At 39.9% G+C, this 21,537-nt stretch overlaps 1 protein-coding gene across 12 annotated transcripts in view; it reads right to left on the bottom strand.

The window, feature by feature from the left end:
- Nucleotides 1–4,650: 4,650 nt before the first annotated feature.
- The window catches only part of ARFIP1 (ADP ribosylation factor interacting protein 1), a 114,013-nt gene continuing 97,126 nt past the window's right edge, over nucleotides 4,651–21,537 (bottom strand). For all 12 annotated transcript variants that reach the window (XM_008685489.2, XM_008685496.2, XM_008685494.2 and 9 more), the window contains one exon: nucleotides 4,651–6,514. In XM_008685489.2, coding sequence (XP_008683711.1) covers nucleotides 6,359–6,514 — 156 coding nt within the window. In that variant the 3' untranslated portion in view covers nucleotides 4,651–6,358. The remainder of the gene's footprint in view (nucleotides 6,515–21,537) is intronic.

The raw sequence follows: 21,537 nt of genomic DNA, 5'->3' as shown, positions 1-21,537 counted from the left end.
TCTACCAACTGAGCCAGGCAGGCACTCCAGCGCAAATCTTCTATTAATGGTACTTTTTTCCCTTTTCATTTTTTTTTTTGAAGATTTTATTTATTTATTCGACAGAGAGAGAGACAGCCAGCGAGAGAGGGAACACAAGCAGGGGGAGTAGGAGAGGAAGAAGCAGGCTCATAGCAGAGGAGCCTGATGTGGAGCTCGATCCCATAACACCGGGATCACGCCCTGAGCCGAAGGCAGACGCTTAACCGCTGTGCCACCCAGGCGCCCCTTTTTTCCCTTTTCAAATTGAGTAATATGTAAGGTCATAGTTTGGTATTATGACATAATCTGTTTTTTTTTTTTTTCAGTCTCTAATGATTTTAGCAACCTTTGGTGATCCCTGTGTCAATCAATATTTCAGCGGGGCTGCAAAATGGTGATTTTTCTAATTTTGCCAATCTTTCTATATTTTTTAACTGGCCATTCTTCTATAAATATCTTAGTATCTGAAGTAACACCCTGACGTTGATTTAGAATAAATTATAAGTGTACTGCCTTTGTTAACTCACTCAAAAGAAGTGCCAGTGAGGGGCGCCTGGGTGGCGCAGTCGTTAAGCGTCTGCCTTCGGCTCAGGGCGTGATCCCGGCGTTATGGGATCGAGCCCCACATCAGGCTCCTCCGCTGGGAGCCTGCTTCTTCCTCTCTCACTCCCCCTGCTTGTGTTCCCTCTCTCGCTGGCTGTCTGTCAAATAAATAAATAAATCTTAAAAAACAAAAAAAGAAGTGGCAGTGCAACCACCAAATGCTTTTCTGCATTTGAATTTTGTATCAAAAAAATGGAACGAATTTTTATGACATGGCTCCTCTCAAGAGCTATGCATGGAGGGACTCCTGGGTGGCTCAGTCGGTTAACCGTCTGCCATCGGCTCAGGTCATGATCTTGGGGTTCTGGGATCGAGTCCCGCATCAGGTTTCTTGCTCAGTGGGGAGCCTGCTTCTCCCTCTGCCCGCTGCTCCCCCTGTTGTGCTCTCTGACAAATAAATGAATAAAATCTTAAAAAAAAAAAGATTATGCATGGAGTTGGGGATACAGGGTGAATAAGAAAGCATGCACTGTGTCTTCCTCAAGGGCTTAGAGTCTAGCCATTTTAAGTATACATTCCTCAAAGGAAAGTATTGTAATTATCTGCCTTAAACTTTAGGTAGTTTTTCATAAAGAGCTCCTAATATAGAATTAGAAATCATTTAGGGGGAGACAAAAGTCAAGTCACATTATAGAAATAATCTGAGCATGTTGTTATTCTAAAAATTTCATGATCTTAAAACTTTTCAGCAAGGCCAACAGGGTTAAAGTTGCCAGTCCTCTCCTTAACCCACGAAACCTTCCACTTGTTGAAAAAAATTTTTTGTTTTACAGTGAGAGCTTGCATTTTCTTTAGAACTTCCGTAATTAAAGCTACAAAATATAGTGAAGACGAATATGGTTTACATTTTTCTTGCTCATGTGCTCCTGTGCCAGCACTGTATACGTTCCATCCCTATGGGAAAAACACATACACCTTTGCTTTACAGAAGCAAAGTGATATGTAAGTCTAAGTCAGAGAAAGTTACTTCTAAGATCAAAAATGGTATCTTGTCCCTTTTCATCACCCTTATGAATCAACGATTCATGATAAACCACAGTTGCACATTCTTTGATAGAGAATGCTTGTGGCAAAGCCTAGATTGGGCCCAAACAAAAAAGTTTTGTGTTTTATGGAAGTTCCATTTGTAAAAATGTCATTGAAATTCCCAGCTCTGATAAGATATTAATCCAATTAACTGCACAGAAATAGAGTCCCGGTTCTCAAACTGGGTCTAATACCCCTTCCTCGTATCGATAGTCTCCTCTTCTGTATCCGAGTTCCCACCAGACTAACAAACGGTTCTCAATTTATATAAACTATTAAGAGTTCACTTTTATTTCACAACACAAAGCCGAGCTTCATAGTTTTCTGTACATTAGGACAACCACTTGGCAATTTATTATAAAGGCCCATTTATGCCAGGAAACCTGTTGAGCAGGAAACCTTCAAGTGGGAACACAGAATTTAATGAAAGTCCTCAAGAGAAAAGTTGTTTGCATCGCCATTCTATTTTCATAGGTCTTGCTATTTTGTAACAATAGTAAAGGACCCGTGGCCCTTGGAAAAGCTTTTCTTTTCTTTTTTTTTAAGATTTTATTTATTTGAGAGACAGGGTGAGGGGGAGAGAGTGAGCGAGCACCGGAGCAGGGGCAGAGGGAGAGGGAGAAGAAAGGGAGCCCGACGATGCAGGACTCCCCTCAGGACCCTGGGATCATGACCTGAGCAGAAGGCAGATGCTTAACCAACTGAGCCACCCGGGAGCCCCTCTTTCTTCCCTTCTTCCCTTCCTTCCTTCCTTTAAAAAAGATTTTATTTATTCATTTGAAGGAGAGCGAGCACACGCTCAGGGTGGGGGCGGAGGCAGGAAGGAGGCTTGATGATCAAGACCTGAGCGGAAATCAAGAGTTGGATGCTTAACCAACCGAGTCACCCAGGTGGCACCCCCCCCCTTTTTTGTAATTTAGTTAGTTAACATACAGTGCAATATTGGTTTCTGAAGTAGAATTCAATGTCTTGGAAAATACAAAATATAACTGGCCTTTGGACCAGAAAGTAGCTTATTCACAACTGGATAACTGTCTGAGCCAATATAAAAGTTTGCAATTTTACAGGGGGAATCAGATATCTTAAATCCCTAAATTTGGTTAGAGTTGAGTGATGAAGGATTTTACAGGGTCTCAAGTCTCTCAGGCAACTGAAAGTGTCAAGAAAAGAGCTACCTGGCAAAAGATATTTTGAAATATTATTACAAAATACAGGCATTCTTGGTATTTCACAAAAATTAGTACAAATGATATACAAATGTTACACTGAACTATTAATTTAGTTAATTTGCTTTTATTTTTCACATCCAGTGAAGGAAAAAGGAGACTGGGCACATTTTGAGGTAGATACATTATTCTTCAAATGAACAGTTCCATGATTAAAAGACACTTATCTTCAGCCTTTCCAATATGCTAATTTTACTTTTTCCAGCACTTTCCAGGTTCACATTTATTTGTCAGAATACTTTAAGATCAGTGTATTGAGATATATTGTATATATTTGAAATATACCTACTATAAATCTGTTTAGGGGTGAATGGGTTATTTTTTCAAATGAGAAGACATTTAATACACATTGTACTTTAGAAGAAATGACACTTTTGACACATTAATTGTACAGTTGAAACGGCAGGATTTAAAGGGGGATTCATACATCGTATATGTTGCAAATAACTTATCTGGCATTACATTTGGTAACAGAGGTTGGCTACACCAGTTTAATATATTTTTGGACCCTCATGTCTTTACCTGTAAAGAGGGACCTTAAACAGATCATCTCTAAGGAAGCTTCTAGTTGCATACTCTTTTGGGATAAACTTGGTAACACCATCAGTGCAGTGTATTTTGAATATGGAAAAGATGGTTCTTAAAGTCTGGGAGATTTCAGCTAAATTGCTTCTGCAAGCCCTGGTCCTTCCTGGGCCCTAAGATTTGGAAGCTTTGGGGTTATTAATTAAACGAGGAGCCCATTAGATTGGGGTGGCTTTAAAGACGTTAGCCTACATAAACAAACCAATGTAAGTCTGAAATGCCTCAAGGTTAAATCAAAACCTAAGGACAACCAATCACAAACAGCCAACAAGTCCTTCCCAAATAGGCAACCATTGAAGCTATAGCTGATCAAGCGATTTCCTCACTTTGCTTCCAGTTCTCTCAAAGTCTCTCCCCAGCTCCTGTTGGTGGAGGGTCCCAATAATTTAAATTTGGCATTGCCTGATTTGAATCCACTTTTGTTCAAATAAAGTCTTGTTTTTCTTTTTAGTAGGCTCCACACCCAACGACCCCGAGATCAGGAGTCACAGGCTCTCCCGACTGAGCCAGCCGGGCACCCTGGCAAAGTCTTTCTTGAAAGCCACCAGCACTACTTAAGCAAGTCTTAAAAAGTGTATATCTACTTTGAGGGCTCGTTTTCATTTCTAAGAATCTAACCTAAGGAAATAACTAGGTAAGAGCACAGAGATGAAGGTGTGCCTGTTAAAGGATATTCAAACTAGACCTTATAATATAAATAATTGGTAACTAAAATCTAACTTCAGGGGAGTTAGGTGGTTCCATGCAGTACTTACTGACTTGGAAAGTTATTTTATCTTCAATTTTTTGAAATCATCTTCTATTTTTTTTCTACAATGAATATAAATTACTTTCCTAACAAAGCAAATATACCACTGGCTAACACGTTAACTCTTTCTTTTGCACATGTACCCACTACTCAGAATCACTGATATTTTTAGTTTATTCTAAAAAATTATCAGTCCCTGGAACTGTTTAATTCCTTAGCTACTAAAACTGTTACTGATAACGTGGTTAAGAGTGGACCTGTTCTGCTCCCCAAGGAGACTCCAACTGAGGAAGGAGAATAACTTACTGAGCAAAAGCAGTTCTAAATCACAGAAGCACCATTTTTTGGTTATTTTTCTTAAAGTCAGGAAAAGACAAATCATATGTCTTCAGAATTTCCAGAGAGTTGCTTCTTAAATTATGAAGAGCCAGAGAAACAAGGTAGTGCAGCAAATACTTTTAATAAGAATACAAAATTCACACCAGAGGCACATTCTGGGGAATGTACAGGAACTATCACAAGTAGTAACTCTGCTGGAAGAATAAAATAAGGCTCTGTCAGAGTACAAATATACAGGAAGGAATGATTTAAAATACGTTTATGATTTACAATCACATTACATTGTACATAGTAAGCACAGAAAACAGGCATATTAATTAAAAAGCCAGCTAAAAGGCATTTGAACATATATAGCAAATCTTACAGTCCACACAGTTCATGTATAACAGTAATTTTTAAAGGACTTAATTTCAACACAAAAGAAATGAAGACATATTAATTTATGCCTATGACAAAAATCAAGAGAACTTCTATTTAAAGGCTTACATGACTGACAGAACCACACAGCGGACAGGTCAACCACGCAGCACGAAACCAACAGTGCTGAGCAACTGAAACAGTACTGGCCTTTCCAATCCCTTTCTTCCTGTTCCCACCACACTGTCCCAGATTACCTTTCCATTACTCAACTGAAAACAAATTCCTCCGTCTTCTCATTCCATGAAAGGAATGAAGAAAAACCAAACAGCAAATGCAAAAGTTGATTTTACCATAAGCCTGAAATGCGGTTTAAGGAATACAAAGAAACCCAACACTGATACACAGTGTTCCTTGCCAAGGAAGGAACAGACACACCAAACATTATCTGAAAGGGGTTTCTTTATGGATTATGTACATTGGTTGAATGAGAATTACTGTATCTGAGAAGGCACATATCAGTGATTTAAGGCTTAGCCGGTATTGTTACATATGGAAGTCAATGAAAGCTGTCTAGGAATTCACTTCTGTCAAAATGGAATTTACCGAAAAACTCGCTTTCTAAGCACAGATTTCTACTCTAGAAACCATCACGAGTTTCTATTCCCAAGTATACCTGCCAAAAAAAATTCTCTTAAGCAGGTTTCATTATGAATCAAAAGACATTGCTAACATAACTGCCCAATGACTTTGGGTGATGCAAACTCTTAAACTCAAAAGCCTCACAGAAATGACAGTGTGATTCCTGCGTCTTAAAAAAAAAAAGTTTTAACAAAATTACAATAGCACAGAACCATTTTTAAAAAGGTATTTGCCACAACTCCACAAGCCAATCAGTCATTCATTAGAGCTGCCACCTCTGTGTGTGGATGCTGCAGGAATACCATATAATTTTACTCTGCAAAATAGTTTTTTTCTTTAAGACAATACATGAAAATGAATCTCTTAAAGACGTTTAATATATTCATATATAAAATATCTGATGTTGATACAAATCATGTAAACCTCCCTTTGGAAAAGTTACAACTGGCCCTCATTTCCAGGACCAAAAACCTTGAATTTTTATCTGGTCAGTGCAAATCTATATTAGATGTTTTCAAACTACAGAAATAGCCATCAACCCTCACAATACAAAAAAGGATTTCTCAAAAAGGAAAATTACTGTGTTCAGATTATAGAAATTATCTTTACATTAAAATCACCCACCTTCCCATCAAATTTAACAGTTCAGTTGTTAAAGTATGAAAAAGGGAAAAATTAAAGCTGTTTGTGCAAGAATCACTACAATGGTTGTGGTCACCACTTCCCTAATCTTAACAACTCTGCTTAATTCTTATTAGGTTTGTTTAGAAATATAACAACATGACTTTTCTTTCTTTTTCCGGGCATGACTTTACTGTTCTTCGAGCCAAGATGGGGCATCCACTCCAGGGGTTTTCAATTTGATATGGAACTGTTTAAGTGTCTGTTCAAGCTGCTTCTGATTCCCCGCAAAGTAAGCGGCAATCGCATTGTGGAAAAGGACCAGCTGATTGTGCAGCACTTTCACCTGTGAACAGGGCAGTCACAAGACCAAGTGTTAACACCAGTGGCAAGGAAATATACGGTGACTTATCACATGTCCTCATTAAATAATGTATCTCTTGGGGCGCCTGGGTGGCTCAGTCTGGTAAGCGGCTGCCTTCAGCTCGGGCCATGATCTCAGCGTCCTGGGATCAAGCCCCACACCGGCTTCCTGCTCAGCGGGGAGCTTGTTCTCTCTCTCCCTCTGCCTGCTGCCCTGCCTACTTGTGCTCTCTCTCTGTCAAGTAAATTAATAAAATCTTAAAAAAAAAGTATCTCTCATCAGGAAAAGCTGTTTTAATAACGACCAAGTATTTCATACACACACACACCAACTGTACGTCGCTTTGCAGGGTCACTGAGCCTTTGACGACTTTTTCATTTCTTTAAAGGGAATAGGTCAGTTTAAGAAGCTGTATATTCTGTTAACCATATTCAAACACTACTGAGGGCATTAATTAAAAATATTACTAAATCCCCCCTCAAACTAAATATATTCAACATCACATACTGAGGAAGGAAAACTATATATAAATCTTTACTATACAGTATATGCTATATACCAAATACGGATATCATTAAGGCTAAATTTTATTTATTTTTTGTTTGTTTTTTGTTTTTTTAAAGATCTTATTTATTTATTTGACAGGGAGAGAGACAGCCAGCAGAGGGAACACAAGCAGGGGGAGTGGGAGAGGAAAAAGCAGTCTCCCAGTGAGGCAGGGAGCCCAATGTAGGGCTTGATCCCACGACCCTGGGATCAGGTCCTGAGCTGAAGGCAGATGCTTAATGACTGAGCCACCCAGGCGCCCCAAGGCTAAACTTTATGTAAAACAGAGTAGGTCAGATATTTTGAAATACTGCGGTTTTCTGCAAAGAATCAAGCCTAGTGGCAGGCAGCAAGTGTTGCTCAGAAAGTCAATTTACTTAAAGTTCAAATGACTTGGTTATTTTCAAGTACTTAGTACTTCTAATGATAACAAGAGTATGTTTTAACCAAGTAACACTACTTCTGTAAATCTTAAGAAATCAGCAAAGCATTATAAAGATTTACGAATAAAACTGTTTCCTGAGCTCTCATTTATAACTGCAGAAGTTCAATGATAAAGTATAAAATATACTGGCTTATCCATCTAATACAGTACTTATTAAAATTGAGCATTAATAATTTTTAGTTACGTAAAAACATCTGATATATAATGCTGAGGGAAAAACAGGACATGGCATTTTATATGGTATGACATTTACGTTCATTTTATTTTGACACGCGAACACACACAGAGAGTCTCCAAAGGAAACAACACAAATGTTTATACTGGGTATTTTTTATTTGTAAAGTCTTTAAAATTTAAAATATAATAAAAATAACACACGCCCCAGATTATAAAGTAAAACCTCCCGATCCATACTTTTCGGAGCTATCCCCTCCCCTGCCGCCTGAAAATCACAATTATTAACGTTTTATTGTGTTTCCTTTGAGAATTTTTCTAGGTGTATACATAATATTTAAAAACACAAAGCAATTGCACTACGCACTTTCAGTAATGCTGTTTCCTCAAAATATCTTAGATATTTTTTATTCCAGTCATTTATTCATTCAACTAGTATTAATTAAATACCTTCTATGTGCCACACACTGTTCTTAGGAGGATAGAAACAAACCCCTTCCCTCCTGAGCTTCTATCCTTGGGGGGTGGCAACAGTAGGCACTGACATCCCAGGAAATGAATATCCCAAGCCTTGAGAAGAGGTCAGGCTCACTCTCAGACCTTTAGGGCATCTGGCATTGCTGATTTACCTCAAAATTGTTTAAAGCAAAAGAAATTTTTTCTCTTCTTCTGATAAAGAGAAAAAAAAAATCTAGCAGGGATATAGTTTAACAGGACCACATAGCATGAAACAATGAAAACTAAAAAATGTCTGTGTGAACTAAAAGGGGTATATCTTGAATTTACCTTGTCAGACATTTAAGGCCTACAAGCTTTCTAATGAAAACCTTTGGTAGCAGGTGCAAGAACCACGAACATTTACTACCACGTATCGGGCTCTGTACAAGGGGATGTAAGAATATAAGGCACACGGCAGCAGAAAATTAGTATGATAAATGGGTAGCAAAAGTACATTGGGTTAACTTTAAAAAAAGGGGGGGCACTTGTGGGGGGAGAATAGGATTTTTTCAAGAAAGGTTGTAGGAGAACATTGGGACAGGAGAACTCTAACTCCCCTGTGCTCTGCTTCTGAGATATGGGGGCTATTTCACAGGATGATGAGCTTCAACCTAAGAGCAATTATTAGGGAAACAGATAATCACAGGGAAAGCAGGTTTCTAAAAAGCAATTTAGGAAGTGAGCAAAGTATTTGATTATACTGGACTGCTACGATAATGGCCCCAAAGAATCACTCTTCTCAGTATTATCTACACCCCTGGGGAGTCTTCTGTAATGAGCTTGGCCATGTAATATTAGAAAAGGAGGCCTGATAAGCAACAGCTTGCCCTCTTGGACTACTGCCGCCACCCTTTGAAGACACGCAGTCTAGCCTTCCTCCGAGAAGCCCACAGGGAGAGAGAGCCTTCATCCCAGCTATGCCCAGGGCTCAGCGGGCCTTCCAGCTGAAAGTGAAACCAGAAGAACCCATCTACCCAACCCACAAGATTGCGGTAAATAATAAATCATTACTGTTCTAGGCCACCAAGTTTAGGGTACTTTGTTATGCAACAAAAGGTAAGTGGTACGTCTAGGAAAAAGGTTAAGAATGCACTTTCCTAGCAATGAATAAGGGTTTTAGAAAGCACAGTGAAAAGGAGGAAAATCAAAAGGGGGCTTGGAAAGAGGAAAGACTAAGCTGGGTGATAAGCAAAGGAACTGAAGAAAATACTTGGGGAGGTGAGGAGTCAGGGGTGGTTGTGAGATGAGAGAATGGAGAGAGAAAGCAGGGAGGGAACAGAGGTTCAAACCAGAGAGGCATATATGCTACGAACTAGTCCCAAGATCTAACCGCGGTTTTGGAGTAAATGTAATATAGTATCTTTGAAGACCTACTTCCAACGTTCCAGGAAGACCCGACGATTGCTCTAGGCATGGTTTGATGCTAGTCCCAGCCTCCCCAAATTTGTGTTTGTTACTCACTTAGGTCATCAGTAAAACAGCCCCATGATTAGTACTGTTCCTTTACAGCAACTGCCAGAAAAAGCTTCGGAGTCAGGAGGCATGCATGCCAATCTTAACTGTACCTCTTCCCAGTTCTCTTTGCGACATCAGGTCCAGGTTGCTTCTAACTTCACGGGCCAAGGTCTTTATCCGTTTACCAGGGACGCCATTACCAAACTGCATATGTGGTGTCATTGTAAGGGTTAAGTGAAATGAGATACTACCTAGCACGCGTTCTGACACAGGGTAAGTACTCACTCAATTTCAGTAGAATCTAAGTACCAACTGGACAGTCAAACCACATGGACTTTTCTTGGTAAAATAAAATTTCATTTATTTAGAAACTGATTTGAAACTTGTAAGAAGACTGTGATAATGTGACTTAGAATAACAAATACATAACTGGTCTTCGTCCTTATTTCCGGCACAAAGCACCTAAACCCCTTGTTATTTCCTAAGTGATAAGCGTGAGGGGGAGCACCTTTGTTGTAATATTTAGTATCTCATCCTGTTCCTGAAATAGCCCCAGGGCTATAATGGTGCAAGGAACTACTTTTGTTCATAAAAAGCCCTTTTCAACCACACCTGACTTTATGTTAGTGAGATTTTGGGGAAGCTCCTAGAAAACCAGTGGTAAGAGCTGGTTGTCAGGGGAACTAAACTGTGATTAGAGGGTGGGAATTTCAGCTCCGCCTGCCAACTCCTGGGGAGGAGACAGTGGCTACAGGTTGAATAATTCACCAATTATAATTTCATCAATGATGCCTATGTAATGAAGCCTCCATAAAAATCTCTGAAGTGCAAGATCTGGAGAGTTTCTGGGTTGGTGAATGTATCCACAGGCTAGGAAAGTGGTGCACCCCCAAATCCATTGGGACAGAGGCTCTTGTGCGCAGGACCTTTACAGACCTTGACCCCTATGCACTTCTTCAACTGGCTATTCATTTGTAGCCTTCAGTAGCCCCTGTAATAAGTGGGTAACCTGGTAAGTAAACGGTTTCTTGAGCTCTGTGAGACACTCTAGCATACAATCCCAGTTGAGGAGGGGGTTGTGGAAACCTTCCATGTATGGTCAGAAGCACAGATGGCAACCTGACTTGCTATTGGTGTCAGAAGGTGGAGAGGGTGGGGGCAGCGTCAGAACTGAATTGAACTGTAGAGTACCTAGCTGGTGTCAGAGATCGAGAATCAGTTGGTGTGGGGAAAAAACCCACACATCTGGTGTCAGGAGTGTTCGAAAAGTGCTATGACAGAGTTTTCTCCCTTCCAAAGGCAGAAACTGATGTGAAGTTTACCTTAGCACAATGAAAAAAAAAAGGTGTGTGGTAAGCAAATAAATTTTGTTGCAAAGATGCAGGGGCAGAGTTGGCTTATCAACACTGACTGCCTTGACATGGGGGGGGGGCCTTCAATCCAAGGGCAGAAAACCACCTGGGATGCTGCAGAAAGAATTCCTCTGCTCGACAGATCACCTCAGAAGAACCTTTTTTTTTTTTTTTAAAGGTTTTATTTTTAAGTACTCTCTACACACCCAACGTGAAGCTCCAACTTAAAACCCTGAGATCAAGAGTCAGTCACCTGCTCCAACTGGGCCAGCCAGGCACCCCAACTAAGAACTTTTTTTTTTTAAAAGATTTTATTTATTTATTCGACAGAGAGAGAGACAGCCAGCGAGAGAGGGAACACAAGCAGGGGGAGTGGGAGAGGGAGAAGCAGGCTCATAGCGGAAGACCCTGATGTGGGGCTCGATCCCATAACGCTGGGATCACGCCCTGAGCCGAAGGCAGACGCCCAACCGCTGTGGCACCCAGGCGCCCCCCAACTAAGAACTTTTAAGGGTCGATTTATCAGCCCACGATTCTCTGCTTCTAAAATAAACACATTTTTCAAGCACCACAGAGGCACTTCTTCCAAATTATTCATCGGTCAGCACCACTCAAATTAATAGTATTACATACAAAATTTGTTTAAAACATTAACAGAGACTTCTACTAATTCTACTAATTCATATTGACATTTCTCTATGTCCAGACAGAAAAGTTTTACATTGCAGTCACTTTTAAAACAAGCTTTAAAATGATACACCGACACTCTGTGTAAGTATCTACTAGGAAAAGCTCAGATTATTCTAATTAAGGTTATAACCAGGGTTCACCTTACATGAGTGGAGTTTGATTTCAGGACCAAATCTCTTTCTCTTTTCTCTCTTTTTTTTTTTTTTAAGTTTTATTTATCTAAGTAACCTCTACAGCCAATGTGGGGCTCAAACTCACAACCCTGAGATCAAGAGTCCTATGCTCTTCTGAGCCAGCCAGGTGCCCCCCAAAATCTTCTTCTTGTAAGACACTGGTGACTTAAAATTATAACTATTGAAAAATAAGTAAAATAAAACACGCTCTCATTTGATTCCTACTTACATAAAAATGTTTTCTGAAACTGAGCTCTTCTCAGCCACCTGTGCCTGCGTGACTGAGTTTCAGAGCTTCTGGAGACCAGGCTGTCAGGGATTGGTCAAAGGAGGGTCCAAGAGCAGTATGTTTTGACAAAAGGTGGAAAAGTTCCCAGATGACCTTAGAAATGATGAGGGAGCGGAAGGCTAGTTGAAGACAAAGCATAAGCCGAAACCCTGCAAGCTCTCCCCACCCCACCCCTCCACTCCAGGATGGGACAGTTGTGACATTCTTCCAGGAAATCTCCCAACTATCTTAACGTTAATACCATGCTAGAGCTAAAGGCAACCTTGACAATGGCAAGGCCTCTGGTATCTTGTAGGTTGGTCCTCTTTAGCATATGAAAGTTCTTTTGAAAGCTCCCTTTCCCTAACTTCCCCCAAATCCAGTATATGTATGTAATCACCACTCCTCAAGACTCCCCGTGCAGCACCTCTTTCTGCCCGTGGGTTCTGTCCCTGTGCTTTAATAAAACCACCATTTTGCACCAAAGCTGTCTCATGAATTCTTTCTTGGTCGTTGGCTCCAGACTCCACCCCACCGAACCTCACCTATATTTCAAAACCACATCAGATAGGAAACAACTTTTCAAAGATAAAATCCCACAAGGGAAAAGAAATTAAATTCATTAAAATTTAGAGTTTCTATTCATCCAAAGAGTGAAAAGACAAGTTACAAACTGAGGCAACGTATCTGCACTACATGTACTGACAAAGGATATGTATTTAGAAAATGTGAAGAACTCTGACAAAACAAAAGCAATCCATTAAAAAGAGCAAATAACACGGATGGGTATTTCATAGAGGAGAAAACAGGAATGGCCAATTAAATTTGAAAAGATACGCTGTCTCATTAGAAAACAGGAAAGTGCAAATTAAAACTAACTTGATGAAAGCTGGCTTCAACTACCTCCACTGTAACCTCAAAATCTCTAATTGATGAAGTTCTTCCTAGCTTATCTCTTAACTCAGGCAAAATACCTTGCGGGCAAAGCATCCCGTGATGGGAACCGAAACTATCCCCTCAAGCAAGAAGGACTTCGGTAAGCCAGCAAGACCGCACGTGATTGACCCCAAGACAACTACTGACTTGACCTTTACTGTCCACCTGCACGTACCCATCCACCTCTGTCCTACATTTTCCTTATATAAACCCAGAAGTAGTTTCAGTACTTTGGAGACAGGCTTTCAGATGTTGTCTCCTGGTGTTGGCCACACTGAAATGAATTCTTTTCTCCTTTCGCCACCACTTGTCTCTGTTGGGGGTGGGTGGCCGAACCTGTCTGTTTGGGACCCCTGGAGCCAGCTGCTTGTGCATGCCTGTGCCCTGGCTACCCTGGGATGCCATTTTACATCCTCGACACTGAGAAAACGTAGAACAATTAAAACTCTTGTGCACTGTTGATTGTTGTGTAAATTTGTTACAATTACATTTGAAAACAATTTGGCACTACTCCATAAAATGAAGGATGCACATACCCTACTGGACAGCAATCTGACTCCTAAGAATACACTCTAGAGAAACTCGCACTGTTTTATGAGACAGGTACAATTATGATCATAACAGCACTGTTTTTACCACTAAGAAACAAGGAAACAACCCACAGCTTGTATTTACAGGAGAATGGATAAATAAACTGCAGTCTCTTCATGCAATGGGGATACTATATAGGAATGAGAATAAATGAACTAGAGCCGCATGCCCCAACATGGAGGAACCACAGGAACATCAGAGCGGAACAGCATGCTGCAGGAAAACTTACATGAAGCTCAAAAACATGCCTAACCGAACGATACATTCACATGTGGCAAAACTATAAAGAAAACCAATAGGAACAATAAACAAAATTCAGAATAGGGGTTCTGCAGGGAGAAGGGGGAGGATGAGGTAAGGCAAAGCACAGAGAAGGCTTTAAAAATACTGATGGTTTTGTTTCTTAACCTGGGTGGTGGAAACGTGACTGCTATTTTTTGTTGTTATTACTTTTCATATTTTGCCTCTATGTTTAACATTCTTCTTTTTTTTAAGATTTATTTACTTGTCAGAGACAGAGCGTGAATAACCAGGGGGAAGAGCTTGCTGAGCAGGCAGGGGGAGAAGCAGTCTCCCCACTGAGCAAGGAGTCCAATGCGGACTCATCCCAGGACTCTGGGATCATGACCTGAGCCAAAGGCAGATGTCTAATGACTGAGCCACCCAGGCACCCCAAATGTTAAACATCTTTTTGAATATACTTAACATTTTTACATTATTAGAAAAGGGAAAGGTTATGAGAAATAAAGTCTGTCTATATCGTAACTTCATTGAGGATCCGCACTATTCACAGTGTTCTAATGAACTACAGTCATCCCCACTTTGCATTTAGAGAAAAAAAATACCACACCTAAAAATGTTACTTTCTTTCTCTTTCTTTCTTTCTTTCTTTCTTTCTTTCTTTCTTTCTTTCTTTCTTTCATTCATTCATTCAATAAATATTAGCAAGGGTCTGCTGGTGTCAGGCACTAGTCTAGAGGCTGCAATGCAAGCAGTCAACAAAAAGACAACTCTGCTCTCAAGAAGCTTATATTCTAGTGAGAGAAGAAAGAGAAACAAGGTAAGTAAAATATACAGTATGTTAGATGATGGCATGTGTTATGCAGAAAAATTAAGCAGCAATGGGGAATATGAGATTCATTTATAGGAGAGGGTGTGGCAATGTAAATAGGAAAGTTAGACTTGGTCTGAGGTGACACGTGAATAAAGACCCAAAGGAAGTGAGGGAATGAGCTTTAAGATACTTTAAGTTTTCTAATGAGGCTGGAAGAACAACATTCGGGAGGGAGGAAATAGCAAGCAGAAGGATCCCAAGGTGGGTGCTGTGCTTGGTGTGTTTGAGAAACAACAAGGAGGCCAGTGTGGCTGGGGCGGAGTCGCAGAGGTCTAGTAGGAGATGTGGTCAGACAGGTAATGGGGGGCTAGAGGACGTAGGAGCTCGGGTGTCATCACAGAGCCTGTGGCTACATTTCTGAGTGAAATGAGAAAGCACGGGAAGATCCTGAGCAGAAAAATGACAACATCTGATTTACTTTAATAAACTCACAAGGGTAGAAGTGGGGAGAGCAGTTAGAATACCAGAGCATTAACCCAGTGAGACAGTGGCCTGGACGAGGTGGTACGAGAAGAGGCGGCCTCTCAACAGACTGCAAAGGTGCAGCCACAGACCGAGCTGTGGGGCGTGAGAGAGCAAGAGCAAAGAGGCCAAGACTTTTGCCCTGAGCGACTGACAGCATGAAGTTACCATATGCTGACATGTCAAAGGCTGTGAGAGGGCCGAGTACAGAGGAGGGAAAGCGGGCCATCAAGACCTCAGTCTGGGACAGGTGTGGCATGGCTTCCAGGCAGACACATGGAAATGCTGAGCAAGGAACTCCGTTTGAGACTGGGCACAGTTCAGGACAGCAGTATAGTGAAGAAGAGAGGAAGATAATTTTCATGGTTCCTTTCTATTAAAATTTTTTGAGAACTTACTTTTCTAAATATATATATGTATATTTGGAAATATATATATATATTTGGAAACTCAAATGGCTCTCAAAAAGCCTTTCAGTAGAAAAACATTATTATTTCTATTTATTTTTAAGGACAAAAACTAGCTTCCCTTTTAGAGATTTATGAAATTCAACTGAAAAGTTTATGTACAAGTTTATGAACCAGTCCATTAATTAAATACTCTTCCCTATTTAGAGGGTTTTTTGTTTGTTTGTTTTGTTTTTTTAAGGCTTTTGCACTAGTAACCTACCTGGGTCACAAAGTAATTTTCCACTTTGCCCTACTAAGCATGATTTAGCCTTTCTGTTGTTGTTTTGTTTTTGAATTTTGGATGATCCTTGGTTCCTGCAGTTACAGAGCAACTAAGGGGTTTCTGCATTTTTAGTGTGAAATTCTAATTTTCAAAAACAGGTTCTAGCCAATTTATTGCTCTTTGGGTCATAAGAATTTTTGACTTGAATTTCAATCCTCAATGTTTTAGAATTAAAGGAGATGACGAGGGTGGAGCATGGGGTCTGGTTCATGTATTATACCTGGAGAGAGCTGTTACAACAGTCTGGAAGTTACAGTCAGAAAGAAAGTGGGAAGAGTATCACACAATTTTTAGCTAACCCTACAAATGTCAACACAAATGTCACATATGTCAACGGAAGAATCAGTTTCCGTACCTCCTTGAGGCTGCTGACAAACCCAACACAGAGATACACCTCTTCCTGTAGCTGAGGAAGGTTGGCAGCCCACTAAACAAAGCCTCAAGCCTGGCGCATTACCTGTATGCAAAATGTGCCCCAACCCCACTGCAACTGAATCCATGCGAAATCAAGGAAAGAGGGTGTTTTTTAAGATGGAATTCTGGTTTTCACAACAAAACGACACAATACCCGTTTTCACAAAAACATTCCCTAGTAATTGTGAGAAGGTTGACGTGTAAGCCTTTAAAAATATATATACACACTTCAGAGCAGTTCCCTGGTATCAAGAGAGCCTCTGCGATTCACAGCTTTTCAATTATATTTACGGAAATAAAGTATACAATCTCATTGTTACTTTAATCTCAGCAGCCTCTTTAAGCCAAAACAGATAACTTACCCTACCTCACCTCATTTTTCTATTAGCATTGATTATGTAAGCGTTGTCTGACTACAAGTTTTAGTTTTGGTAGTATGTATTAAAAATCAGATGCAAATTTAAATAGGAATGGTAAACTGACAATCTTTTAACCAATCAACCCAATGGAAATAAAAATAAATAAGTCAATTATCAATATGAGTATACTTTCTATATTAAATGAATTAAAAATGTTTGCTTTTCTATCTACTTTTGCTTAATTTTCTTTAAATTTTTGATGAACTAATTTGTACTACAATATGTATTCATATAATGTCAGTGGGGTTCTGACTGATGACAGAAAGAGTCCCCAGGATGTTTAAGAAAATTAAGTAATATTAGAAAAAGTTGCAAATACAATTTTATTTTTTATTTTTTTGGAATACAATTTTAAAGATAACTAATTTTTGCAATCTTAGTAATGCCTGTGCTGTTGTCACTATACATAAATAGTTTGAATGAGACTTAAAAGTGTTATTTTAAGTCACTTGGCTTATTTATCAGGTTCACTTTACTAGGCTACTTGGCTTTGTGAAGGTCAGTCTAGGAAAGATTCCGGGTTCTCCAACAGAACTGGCTTAGGAAGAGAGATGAAGAAAGTAAGGTGGGGGAAAGGTCAGATTATACTTTCAGGAGAAGGTACAAAAAGCCAAAAATGTCTGAGGACATATTTTAGGGTCATTACACTTTCTCAACTTACGTTTGCTTATATTTATGTTATCAGATCATGAGAAGTGATGAGCACAGAGAATAAAAAAAAAACAGCCAAGTATTTTTGGTAGGTTATATTTTGATATGGTGGGTGATACTTTTATGAAGAGCACTTTTTTTTTAGGTTTTTATTTATTTATTTGAGAGAGAGAGAGTTCAAGCAAGATCAGGGGGAGGGGCAGAGGGAGATGGACAAGCAGATTCCCCACTGAGCAGGGAGCTCGACTAGGGTCTTGATCCCAGGACCCAGGGATCATGATCTGAGCCAAAGGCAGAGGCTTAACCAACTGAGCCCCCCAGGCGCCCTATGAAGCATGTGACAGAGAATATGTTCCCCTTACATCTACTCTGAACAGGCTTCTGTTCTCTCCATGTTATACTTAATAAACACTCAGAAAGTTCTAAGTAACTTGCCTAAGGTTAGACAGTTAGGAAGCAGATGGGCTGGGATGTGGAATGTCTTCTCCCAAGACAGGCCCATGTTCTCTCTCACCTATTCCAACCTGACTCTCTATTCATAAGGCAATACACATTTTGGAAAGCTTTTAAACAAAGTAGGAAACAAACAAAAAAAGGTACGGCAGAGCACTTAAAGGAAGGGCAGAAATGTACGGAAGATATGCTTTAACCTCTTCCTAACCTTGTCACTGGCTCTAAAGTTACATTTAAATATCCTCAGGACAGGGATCTAACACAATGGCTGGAGCAGATGAAAGGAAGTTAATTCTTTCTAAAATTATGAAGAATAATGCGATATTAAGCTTTGATACCCTCCTTCCATACTTACAGAGCAGGAAAAAAATCTATATTGAGCTATTTATGTATGTATGTCCTAACTTAGAAACGATTTAAAGTGGTTATAAGGATAAGTGAAATACAACAGAAAAGCAGAGATTTTAAAAAGGAGCAAAAAAAGATAGAGGTAACAATTCCAGGCAGAACAGGATGATGACAAATTTGACAAATTTTCAAAACCTAACATCAGAAACAATTACAGTAATTTAAGAAATACACTAAATCACTGTGAACTCAATTACAAAGAACTTTCATGAAGATCTGCCAAACAATGAGCAACCCAACTCTGACAGAAGCAAAACCACTACAGCCACATCTGGTGAATGACCTACAATGTGCCATACAATATTTTAATTGTTAAAGGGCAAAACAAACTTCAACACTGACTACTAAGGCAGAGACAAGCTGAGGTGTTAAATAGAAACCGGGTAAGAGAAATTTAAGAGCAGGACTGAGAGCTGATGCCAAGTGGATTACACTGAAAACTTTCTCCTGCCTACACAGCATATATCAGTAGAAGATAAATACCATTTACAGTTTACTGACTGAAAAATTTAAAGTATTACTTCACAGCATCAAAACCATAAAAAGGCACCGTATTTCTACCAAACGGACTTTTCTTCCAAATCAAATTTAGGTTAATTACATACCTTTTTTTTTTTTTTTAAAGACTTATTTATTTTGGGGGGCAGGGGCAAAGGGAGAGAATTTCAAGCAGACTCCCTACTGAGCATGAAGCCTGACTCGGGGCTCAATCCCAGGACCCCAAGGATCACGACCTGAGCCAAATCAAGAGTCGGACGCTCGACCTACTGAGCCACTCAGGCACCTCAGATTAATTACACATGTTCTTATCAGAGGCACTGAAGTAATTAAAAGAGGCAACCTCTAGTTCAAATGAAAGTTACTAGTTTTTTTTTTTTTTTTAAGATTTTATGGATTTATTTGGGAGAAAGAGCACGCGCGTGTGCACAAGTCAGGGGGAGGGGCAGTGGGAAAGCTGAGCAGAGATCCTGACGTGGGGCTCAATCCCAGGACCCCCAGGATCATGACCCGGGCTGAAGGCAGATGCTTAACCAACTGAGCCACCCAGGCGCCCTTGAGAGTTACTAGTCTTAATATATTTATAATTGTTAAGTTTCTTCAAAGCAATTATTGGTTCTCCCGATAATTCTATAAAATAAGGGTTTATATTAAGTGAACAATACTGGGGTAATAGCTTGGCTTAAACACGTGAGGAAAAGCTGAAACAAAATCATCCTATTAAAGATTTTATTTTTAAATAATCTGTACACCCAACATGGGGCTGAACTTACAAGCCCAAGATCAACAGTCACATGCTCCACCAACTGAGCCAGCCAGGCTTCCCTAAAATCATTCTTTAGTAAGTCTCAACCACTAACGTATAAAGAATTAACTCCCTTCTTTACCGCCAATTATTTAAAAATGTATAATTACACGCTTTCTCTGCCTATCACGGATCTTTTTTTAGTATATAAGAAACCTGAAAAATAACAAACAGAAAAGTGTGTCTGTCTTGGCCTTTTATTAGGTTTGCGAAGTGTAACTGTATTACTTTGCAATAGCTCTGGAAATGCCTGTCATGTGAAAGCAACTAACAGCTGAGAAAAAATCACTATCAAAAACATGGGTGTGGGCATTGGGAAGGGAGTAAGAGAAGGAAAGACAAATACGAACTGCAAGTGGAGGTGGAAGAACAGATTTTATTTTTCTGACTCATCGGGATAGGTTTCAACAAATCATGGACAAGCAGGTTAAAAAAAGCATCTTAGGAGGGGAAAAAGGGCAGTCCTATTTTGAAAAGCAGATAACTGATGAAACACAAACTCCAGTAAGGATAGGTCTCAGAACAGTGCTAAGGTCTTATCATTCTTTATCCAATGGTACGTTAATTTTCAATGCACAGGTTTTCTCCCCCTTTTAGGAAAAAATATCTATTGCCCTTTTGTTCTACGATTTATAGTGTTAGCTCCCTCCCCTTCCTCCCTTCCTTCCAATAGCTCCAGGTTTCGATATGACCAATATGGCTTCTGTTTTCCAAGGTTATCTACCATCTTCTCCCTCTGCTATTTTAAGAACCCTACTTGGAGCAGCATTACAGCATCATAGTCATTTAAAAGCAGGGCTGTAGAGTCAAACAGATCTAGATTTGAATCCTGGTCTGGTTTTGAGATTGGGCAAATTATTCAACCTCTGTGAACGTCAGTATCATCTTCTGTACACTGGTATATGATCATCTGGATCACAGATTAGATAGATATACATATAGATATAGAAAATACTTATGAAGACTCCTCCATATACAGGCCATTCAAAGATCAGTGTCCACCAGCTCGCTGGCTGGAGGATGCGAACGCTCTACAGACGTGCCCATGGAGCTTTCATGTAGGCAAACAGGCTAAGAGACATTCATTCATGGCACAGGATGGTATGTGCTTTCCTGGAGAAAGCCATGGATAGCAGGGTAACTAATAGGGGAAGAAAGAAACTTTCAAGTTGCTAGAGGAAATACTAACTACCACAAATCATTCAAGATAGCATTTGATCATTCAAGATAGCATTTGAGCTCCTAGATAAAAATTAGTTTAGGTACGGGGTGCCTGGGTGGCACAGTGGGTTAAGTGTCCGACTCTTGGTTTCAGCTTAGGTTGGAATCTCAGAGTCTTGAGATCAAGCCCCAAGTCAGGCTCTGCGTTCAGCACGGAGTACGTTTAAGGCTCTTTCCCCCTCTTGCTCCACCCCTCCCCCCATGCTCTTTCTCAAATAAATAAAATCTTAGAAAAAATAAAATAAAAAATTAATTTAGGTACAGAAGAGTAGTTAAGAAACTGAATATCTCCTTTCATCTATTAGGTGACCCTGTTCTCACTGGCCTTTGGACACTGGGCAACAAAAACCTACAGTTAAACCAATGGCCTGTTCACTCATCTTTACATTCATAAAATAGTTTTCTTTTCTTTTTTTTTAAATATTTTATTTATTTATTTGACAGAGAGAGACAGCCAGCGAGAGAGGGAACACAAGCAGGGGGAGTGGGAGAGGAAGAAGCAGGCTCCCAGCAGAGGAGCCCGATGTGGGGCTCGATCCCAGAACGCTGGGATCACGCCCTGAGCCGAAGGCAGACGCTTAACGACTGCGCCACCCAGGCGCCCCCATAAAATAGTTTTCTGTCATAAGTATGGTTCTGTATCATACCTTGGAAAACTTTTTTTTAAAGATTAAGAATCCAGTCTCTTACATAACTTATA

This window comes from Ursus maritimus, unplaced genomic scaffold, assembly GCF_017311325.1.
Source record: "Ursus maritimus isolate PB19 unplaced genomic scaffold, ASM1731132v1 scaffold_11, whole genome shotgun sequence".
Lineage (NCBI taxonomy): Eukaryota > Metazoa > Chordata > Mammalia > Carnivora > Ursidae > Ursus > Ursus maritimus.
Note: the sequence above shows the minus strand (reverse complement) of the source record. Positions and strands in the feature narration are given on the sequence as shown.